The 10,411-nt window shown below is 32.7% G+C and overlaps 1 protein-coding gene across 1 annotated transcript; it reads left to right on the top strand.

Annotated features, from left to right (window-relative positions):
• Positions 1 to 3,951: 3,951 nt before the first annotated feature.
• Positions 3,952 to 8,654, top strand: PHYBLDRAFT_137145 (hypothetical protein; the record flags this gene model as incomplete). Its single annotated transcript, XM_018429840.1, has 11 exons — positions 3,952 to 4,152; positions 4,674 to 4,911; positions 5,177 to 5,223; positions 5,650 to 6,016; positions 6,254 to 6,491; positions 7,058 to 7,144; positions 7,189 to 7,490; positions 7,597 to 7,702; positions 7,863 to 7,927; positions 8,170 to 8,282; positions 8,386 to 8,654. 11 exons carry the CDS (start codon positions 3,952 to 3,954, stop codon positions 8,473 to 8,475), a joined length of 1,854 nt encoding a protein of 617 aa, XP_018284880.1. The 3' UTR covers positions 8,476 to 8,654.
• Between the last annotated feature and the right edge of the window lie 1,757 nt (positions 8,655 to 10,411).

The raw sequence follows: 10,411 nt of genomic DNA, 5'->3' as shown, positions 1-10,411 counted from the left end.
GTATATAATACAGACTGATAAGAAAGCTATTTGTATGTATGTGTGCCATATTTTTCACAGCGACATAATATATATATAAATAAAGATGTATGTAAATGTATGTATGTGAGTATGTAGATATGTAGATATATATATATAGATATAATTTCTTAAAGGTGTTATTAAAAAAAGAATAAAAAGAAAAGAAAGAAAGGAGCTATAGGGGGATCCTAAGCCACCTGTTAGATATCTTAGTATTTGTGTTTGTGTCTATGTTTGTACCTGTGCTTGTGTTTAGTATTGGGTATCTTGTTATTTTATTGATTTGTATATTCCAAAACTTACAAATTTTCTGTTTATTTCTGCCTATGTATTTTGGCTTGATTTGGTTCGGGTTTGGAGGGAGGAAATAAGGAGGGTATAATGTTTTGGTAAAATAAAATTTGACAGTTTTACTGAAAATTCAAAACTGACCATTATTCTGCAGCCAAAATGAAAAGTTGTAGTAAAGTATAGTAGAGTAAAACGAGGGAATATCAATGTAGGTCAATTGTATATCTATCTTTGTAGCCAATCCAAGCCAATAATCTACAAAATGATAATAACAAGAATTGTTATTATTATCTTATTTTACAATTTGGTTTATGTATGTATACCTGATCCACATTAGGTAAATGAACGCCAAACCTCTTCTTATCTTCTACCTCCCTATTAAATTTGTCCTTTTTATATACTGCATTTAAAAATTGATATAAAATAAAGAAAGTTTTAGGACTTGAGACCATTCAACAGTACCATCTAGGGTCTTTAAAGACAAAGTGTACCAATATACGTATATCTAAAGAAATGATAATAAGCCATAGTCCTTACTATTTCTATTGTTTTTATAGAAAAATTGAAATCCCAATCACATACAGATATAATCTAATCGATTCTTAGCATGTTCAAATTATATTATATAGATCTTCTTCTTTATCAACTTTATTATGATTATGATTGTGATTGTGAATACTCATACCTGAAACGCTCGCTCTCAACCTCATCCAATAGAAATCAAGACTAAAACAAAAACTAAAAAAAAATTATTAGTCGACCGTAGACTATTTGATGGGCAAACAAGGAAAGAATGGCATATTTCTTTATTTTATTTTCTTGTAACACATCAACATGTCACATGGTCGAAAGTAATTCATATTCAATCTGTTTCTTTTTTCTTTCTTTCTTTTTTTTTTATTTGTTTCATTTAATATTATAGATGGATTTTTACTTGAGAATTTATAATTGTCGTCAGTTTTATGTATAAAGAGAGTCAAACTTCTTTAAAGTTAAAGAAGTCTACCCAACTCCATTCAATTGATCCAAGATTAGTTTATTTATCTTTCCTTTTTATATCTATATATACATAAAAAAAAAGAATTAAAATAGAATATAAAATAGCCATACATGTATATGCATGTATGCAATTAGGTACACATATATACATATATAAAAGAATAATAGCAATATTATATAGTAGGGATAATAAGCGAATCATATGACCTTGCTGATTTACACTATACTTGGTGAAGTCGTGCTTTTTTGTTCTCTTTTTCTTTTTCTAAATGCGGTTATTGAATTGAAACATTCGAAATATAGTGTAAAAGGTCACGAGGACATCAAGGTCAATAAAATAATAACAACAACAACAACATCAACAACAATACTGCGCTTACAAAAACCGTAAATAAATAAAAAGTAGAAAGGTAAAGATAAAGAAAGAGCAAGAAAGAGAAAAAGTTACGATCAAATAATCAAATGTTGTGATTATAAGCATTTTTGATAATCATAAATAATAGAAAAAAAGAAAAAAAAAAAAACATAAAAAAAAAAGTAAAATTTATTCAATATTTATTTTTATTTTTATTTTTATTTTTATTTAAAATAATAATATTAATATTAATAATAATACATATACAAAAAAAAGGGCCCTCTTCTTCTGCTTCTACTTCTTCCCTTAATTTACTTTACTATACTTCTTTTATTTTTTTATTTTTATTTTCTGTTTACCTTGTATCACGTTATGCATAAACGTGTCAGCAGAGAATGAATCCCGGCGATAAGCTACCTCCGTTTGACCACTTTAGTTCCACCTCTGCTCAATCTCCAAGTCTCATCTCATTCAGAGACCTTTTCTTGAAGATGCCAGACCCAAGTCAGCCTCATTCTACAGACCAACTCAACGACCAGAAGAGAAGGAAAATCGACGACATGGCCTTGACTGATCGCACTTTATTTTCCACAAAGACAGTCCCGTCATCACACAGGGTAAACATTCATTTTTATTTTATTTTTTATTTTCAATTGTCTTTTTTCTTCTTCTTCTTTAAAATTACTTTACTTTTATTATATTGTTAACAGTAATAGAATTAGCAGGATTAATAATATAACAATAAAGAAAGAGACAAGACACTTCTTTGTCTTGCCTTGTATTTAATAAACATATGTCTTTAAATGTATAATATCATACATGTATTTACACTTTGATTTTTCACTCTCTATTTCTAACTTTTTTTTTCTTTTTTTTTCTTCTTTAATGTTCTTAAATATTCTTTAAATGTATTCCTGCATGCATATATGCATACATAAATGATTGTTTGATAATAATAATATATTATAGACTTTTTGGCAAGACTTCAACGCTGGTTTTAATCAGCAATTTCCAATACAGACTCACTCATTCTCTCCTCGAATGGACTTGCTTGCTAATCCCGAAACGAGAACAATTCTAAGCCAAAGCCTGCTAGCAATGCAATCACAGCACCAACACCAATACCAACACCAACAACCACTACAGTCGCAGCCAAAGCCAAAGCCACAGTTACAGATACAGGCACAACAGCTACAGCCACAACTCCAATTGCAACTACAACCAAAAAAACCAGTCGAGAGAGATGATGATGTCTACATTGACGAAGACATGACAAATAAAGATGTCTGTATTGGAATGTTACGCACAGATATAGTCACAAGTGATAAGATTTCCCTTGTCAAAGATGAGCAATTTGAACCAGTACGAATGGTTTTTCAGGGTATCAAAAACGCCACAAACTACTGTAAGTCTAATCTACAAACAATCACACATACTATCTATATATTTGATCTGTGCTACTAACAACTTTTATAATATACTATTTTTTATAAATTTTTATTTTAACGACAACGACAACAAAATAATGATAATAATTAGCCATCGTAATCACTTCATTTGCCACTGGACATCAATTTGTAGGGTATCACTTCTTTTAATTAAAAATTATACATATAGACGTAAAAGTCCTATAGTTGGTTTACAGTGATTGGTTCGAAGATCAAATATTTTATTTTATTGACCATTGTTATTGTTATTGTTATTGTTATTGTTATTGTTTCAAAATATGTATGCATATATAGTATGGGTGGGTACCTTTTAAAGAAACAAATGTACTAGGTCCTTTGATAGAGAGTGAGCATATATGGTGTGAAGGCATCGTTCCGCGCGGAAAGGTCAAACAATCTCGGATCCCACTCTACATTATTGTGTACTGTCGTCCAACCGATGTCGAATCAATATCTGTACGATTTGAAAAACACGGCCATGTGCTCCGAGATCCTCCGTTCTTCGACAACAAGTGTCGATACAAGAATCCTCACAAACACCTTCAGGAATCCAGATCTTCGTCTCTTTCTGCCTCGACAACAAACAATGGACAGTCATCGTCTTATTTTCCGGCCGGAAGACCTAGTCGACGAAACTTGCCAGCATATCTGATGGATCGGAATCATCTCAACTCTCAAACCTCTGTCGAAAAACAGGCACGGCTGGATATCGCAGAGCTACTGCAGAGTATCCCGAGCGATGTCAAACTGACCAAGAAGAAGAAGAACCAAAAGGCAGCAGCCATTCATCGTGATAGTGTCTCGACAGCATCAAAATTAACAGCGGATCCAGAAGTGATGATACTAGGTCCAATAGCAAAAACCAAAGATGACTACGATAATGATAATAATGAACAAGAAAAGATTGACGAGGATGACGATGAGGATTCTCATGTACAAGGTCTCAACATCGTCCTCCTTCCTCACCAAGTGCGCGGTGTTGCATGGATGATAGACCGAGAGGACAATGAAAGGAGCTTGGGTGGTATACTAGCTGATGTAAGTTTATTTTTTCTTTCTTTTATATGTGTATGTGTGTAATATAAGGTAGTATAAGGTAGTATATAGAATAATGACTATGTTACACAAACACATACAAAATGTATATACATAAAGTATGTGAATTAATTTGAAACAATTATATGTTTTTATTATTGTTACAATTATTGTTACTGTTTTTTTTTGGTTGCTTTTACTGTTACTTTGCTGCTGCTACTTCTGCTACTGCTACTGCTACTGCTACTGCTACTGTTGTTGTTGGTCTTTTTGCTATTGTTTTTGTTGTTTTTGTTGTTGTTTTTGTTATTGTTATAAAGGATGTAAGTGAATAATCTTTTCTCTTATGCATTTTATATTATATTTATACAATTATATTACTATCTTTCGAACAAAAAAAAAGCAAGGCTAAGAGTAACCAGTATCGCTTAAAACGATCAAATTTTTTCTCTCTTTCTTATGTACATATATATATATGTACCTCTTTATTGTGTGATATCTTCAATGTGACTCTCTTACTATAGATGGGTTTAGGAAAAACCATCCAAACAATCGCATTGATCGCTTCTACTATGCCGTCCTGTGATCCACACCACCAAAATCAAACCCAAAGTCATTCCGAGGTATTCGATAAGGATCGTCGGGTGACACTAATTATCACACCCTTGGCTCTCATCCAACAATGGGCAACCGAGATTCGTACAAAGACAGTGCCGGGAAAAATGAAAGTGATGGTACACCATGGACCAAATAGAACAAAAGGTAAGAAGATAATAATAATAATAAGAAGAAGAAGAATAAATGATGATGATGATAATTATTACGATAATTCAAAAGAGAGAGAGAGAGAGATACACATAAATACATACATAAATACATACAGAAATGTATGCATGCATACACGAATATGTATTTATCTATGTGTGGGTGTGGGTGTGGGTGTGGGTGTGGGGGTGGGGTTGGGTGTATATCTGTGTATAAAGCTATAATAAAAAGGTAATACTGACACGAGGAAAAAAAATACAAGATCCAATGGAATTCTTAAAATATGATGTCGTTGTCACAACCTACCAAGTCGTGGCTTCTGACACACCCAGCTCAGAAAAGAAAGGTCGACGGAAGCCTGTGACAAAACAAAGAAGTTCCAAAGTCGAATCCAAAGACGGACTGGTGCAACGAAGCCTGCCAGGTTGGAGCACAGAAACTAGGACTCCTAGTGTGTCCAGTAGTGTGGCCACCTCTCCACTCACATCCACTGCCACCACAATAATTGATTCAGAAACAGAAGAAACAGAAATTGAAGAAGATGAAGAAAATGAAGGTCAGGAATACGAAGAACAAGAAGGCGAAGATGGGGAAGAAGGAACTGAAGAAGACGAAGAAGATGACGACGGCGAAGAAGAAGGAGAAGAAACAACCAAAGATAGAAGAAAGTCAAAAACTAAAATTAAGGCTAAAACCAAACTCAAACCCAAAAGTAAATCCAAAAGTAAAATCAAGAGTACGGCAAGTACAAGCAAATTCTCAACCTTACGACCTGGATGTGGTCCACTCTTCCAAATCAAATGGCACCGGATCGTTCTAGACGAAGCACAGCAGATAAAAAACAAAAGCACACGTTCTGCCACTTCATGCTCCGAGCTCGATGCCGAGAAGCGCTGGTGCCTCACTGGAACACCTATTCAGAACCATGTCGACGAAATCTACAGCCTGATACGGTTCTTAAGAATCCAACCTCTGGCGGATTATCAGACGTTCAAAAAGACTATTTCGATTCCAATTCTCTCTGGCCAGGGACAGATTGCGCTTGAAAGACTCAAGGCGGTCCTCATGGCCGTCATGCTCCGAAGAACAAAAGAAGTCTTGAGTGCTTTGCCAGAAAGAGTAGAAAGGGGAGAAGGAACCGATCCACAAACTCATTCTACATTTTCACAAACCGTGACAAATATGAATGCAAACGCAAACGCAAACGCAAGCTCGAACTTGAACTCGAACTCGAACTCGAGTGAGAATGGAAATGGAAGTAATACTTTTACGACTAGTTTATCAAATAATACCATTAAAAGCAATGGCAAAACGAGTAGTGAATCCCCAATCAAACGAGTATTACATTTACCCTTGAGGGACAAGCAGGATATCGTATTATCTTTTAGTCCAGAAGAGCGTGGATTGTATGAGCTGTTGACGGCCAAGACACGGGATACTGTCCAGAAGATCTTTCATTCCGGAAAAGGAGATCGAAATTATCTCAATATGCTGTGTATGCTCTTGCGTCTAAGACAAGGTAAAGTATATAGACATTTAGATACTTATATGAATGAAATTGAATTACACTCTTACATGTCTTTTATACATGTATCTCATGTCTTGAAACGTTTGAATTTATTTGATACTATCTAGCCTGTGATCATCCTCAGCTTGTTCTCAAGGCAATCGAGCCAGATGGAGATGATGCAGAACTAGAGACAAACGGAATCTTCAATGCAGTCTCCAACTTGTCTTCTTCTTCGTACTCTTCTTCTCCTTTGTCAGCATCATTATCATCATCAAACAGCAAAAACAAAAACAATAGCCACAGTTACAAAAAGCAGCGATATACAAAAGACAATAGTAGCGAGAGTTTGTTAAAAAAGATCCGGCAAGTTAATACGGACCAGACTGCAGCTGCTTTTGGCTGGGATGGTGCTGGACAAGTAGGTCAATCTGCATTCAACCGACAGATCTCATCGTCGTCTTCATCGTCATCATCATCTTCTTCATTATTATTATCATCATCATCAGTATCCTCTTTGGCAACATCTCGGACGTGTGGATTGTGCGCAAGGTAATACATATATGTATAAAAATAGACTAGTAGTTAAATACTCGGATAGCTATAAAGGTAGATGGATATACTTTTGATTGGTAGTAATGCGTGTGTGTGTGTGTATATTTCCCATTTACCAAAAAAAAAAAAGAAATGCGATCAAGTGAAGGAGAATTTAATATTATATCTGTTATTAATATCTTAATTATTGGCTTGTTATCTGTTGTGAAAAGGCAATTGGCATTTGAAGAGTCTGAAAAACCAGGATCATATTGTTCAACCTGTAAAGGACAACTAGAACAGCGTATTCGATCAGCCTCAAATGTTTCAAATGTTTCAAATGGTTCAAATGATGGACACAATGGTCAAATGAAGACATATCTCACAAGTACAAAGATTGAAAAAATGATTGAAATCCTGCAGATGTCTAGACGAGATCACCCTACTGAAAAGACGATCATATTTTCTCAGTTTACGTCAATGTTGAATCTAATGGAAGAACCTTTACGACAATGTGGATTCAAGTACTGTAGATGTAAGGAAAATAGTCAAAGAAAATAAGAATATGTATATAACTTGTACATATCTGATATTGAAACGAGAATTGAAACAATAATAATTTTATTTATATATTCGAACAGATGATGGATCGATGCCCAGTCAGCTGAGAGAAAAGAGCCTAGAGGCATTAAGGACAGACCCAGAGTGTGTGGTCATGCTGATATCTCTAAAATGTGGTTCTTTAGGGTGAGTAATATACGAATATATGCATAGTAGTTATCAAGGTTTTTATACTCTTTAAAGAAAAATGCCTCGAAGGACTAGAAACGAAGATCAAGCATTATAAATGAAAATTGACAACCCATGTGTGTGCATAATTTTGCTCTTTCCTTTTTCCTTCTTGTAGACTGAATCTAACGGCCGCTAATCGGGTGATTCTGATGGACATTTGGTGGAATCCTTCAGTGGAAGGTAATAAATAGATAAATATATAGATAGAAGGATAGAAAGAAAAAAAGGGACTTTAGTATATGTATATACTATTCGATCGAAATGGAATAGACCGGAATCAATGGAGAGGGTGAAGTTTTAACTTTTATTTGATCGACGTTACCATAACAACTTACTACCATTAAACATTAAACATTAAACATTATCACTATCATCATATTAATTATACTTATAATAACAATCTATGCCTGTTTGATCTATAGAACAAGCTATTGATAGAGTTCATCGTATCGGACAACGACTTCCAGTACATGTGTACCGTCTCATAATCGACAAGACAATCGAGCAAAAGATTATGAGCTTACAAGATAAAAAAGTAAAAATTGAACCAAAGATATGAATTGATTAAATAGTTAGTTGATTTTGATTCAAAATTGTTTCAAAATTTATACTAACTTTTCTCTCTTTTTTTTTGATAGGCACAAATGGTCAAAGGTGCTTTAGGTGATGGAATGATCAAGAGTACTAAGCTAACTTCCAAAGAAATCCGGTCTCTCTTTGATCTCTAGAAAAAAAACCTCTCCCAAAAAAAAGAATGCCTTGTTATATTCTTATTATTCTTATTATTATTTATATTTACCATTATCATTATCGTTATCATTACCATTACCATTATTTAATATTAGTATTAGTATTAGTATTAATGTCAATATCAATACCAGCATTAAATAAAAATACAATACAATATAATAACTTGTTCTATTTGGTTTGTTCTTCTTTGTGTACCATCCACTCATTTTAAGCACAATGTACCAAATTAGGAAAGTGAGTGAGAAATAAAGTGAGAACAATTAATGTACAGAGTATTGTTTCTTAAATTCCCGTCTACATGGATCTTTCTATTTTTCTTATATACCTATATATATAGTTACCTTGATGCATCTGTTTGATTTTATTGATTGATGTCATCTTTAATTTTTATAATTTTTCTTTCTTCCTCTTCTTATTGGCTATAATATCTAAATATATAAAACATAGATCTACTCATTTGATTTGACTTTAGTATGTCCATTATTTCACAAAAAAAATAACAATATATTGGCGTTATCGTTATCATTATCATTATCATTGAGATTAATATACATCTTTACATAATATCTTAAAGCTACAATGAAAATATAAAGCTCTATCTTACTAGACAAATAAATACAAAGCTTATAAGCTTGAAACTCAAAAAGGAATCCTTTGCGTTATTTGGCAATCATAAAAGAACAACAGAAAAGAATAAAAAGAAAAAAAGGACTTGATCACTTATTCTATTTAGAAAGCTTTTGTTCTTAGCACTCCGTTCTGTGATCTCCATCAAATTCAGGTCGTGTAACAGATCTAGTGGCTTGCTTCTCAAGAAACAGTTCTTGGCATTGAAACAAAAAAGAAGAAAAAAAGCACTTTCTCCCTCCCTCCGTATTTTCTTTTTGTTTTAACCTTTAAAAATTGAAACAGTCCCAAATTTGTTCTTATCTGTTTCAATTTATTGTAGAGCCACAAACTACAGCAAACAATAAGAAATAATAAACACAAAGACACACAGACGCATTTATAGCGACTCATCATTAATTCTGCCAATGAAGATTCTTATTTTTTCTTTCCATTAAAGGAAACCTTTGTATACCTGGTTACATTTTATTTATCTAACAAATAGAATAAAAAATGAATAATTATGTATATAAATCTTATTTATCTATCTACAAGTAGTTAACCACAAAAGCTAATAAAGAATAATAAGAAATCAGCCTCAGACTTTTCCATAGATCCCAAAGCGCGTGTCTTATCTAAAAGTGGTGCGGTTCTTGTATGCACATTTATATCTTTATATCTCACTTGTCTTTTTGTGCAGTAAAAGAACCTTCCAACAACCTTAATAATAATTACAATTACAATTACAATTACAATTATAATTATAATTATAATTATAATTACAATTATAATTCAAAAGTATTAATAATATAATTAACTACCCGATTTTTTCTTTCTTTTCAAAAAAAAAAAAAATTAAAAGAGAACATAATCACTTATTTTAGTTTTTCCACGACTTTTTATTTTTTATACATCATTTTAACTGAAATCCAAATTCTCGTTTAGAAGAATTCTATACTCGAATTCTATAAGCATTAATCCTTCTTTTTTTTCTTAAAAAAAAAAACTTTACTTGAGCCAATAGAAAACACCTTTATAGATATCTTTATTAAGAAATTATATGTATATATATATATATAAGCCCTCTTTATCCTCTTTCTTCCTTCCCTACTCTTCTCCTTTCTCTTTCTTTCTCTTTAGATACCAACTCTTTCCTTTTCAATTCTCTCTATTTAAATATTGATTATAAGCACTAAAGAAGCCAAGTCACAACAACCAACAGTTAACTTTCAAGCTAAATAAGAAAGAAACAAAAATAAAATAAAAAGTCCAAAGCCAAAAAACAAATCATAATAATAATGGAGTCCT

This window comes from Phycomyces blakesleeanus, assembly GCF_001638985.1.
Source record: "Phycomyces blakesleeanus NRRL 1555(-) unplaced genomic scaffold PHYBLscaffold_33, whole genome shotgun sequence".
In the NCBI taxonomy this organism is placed as follows: Eukaryota; Fungi; Mucoromycota; class Mucoromycetes; order Mucorales; family Phycomycetaceae; genus Phycomyces; species Phycomyces blakesleeanus.
The sequence above is the reverse complement of the archived record's forward strand: the minus strand, read 5'-3'. Positions and strand labels throughout refer to the sequence as shown.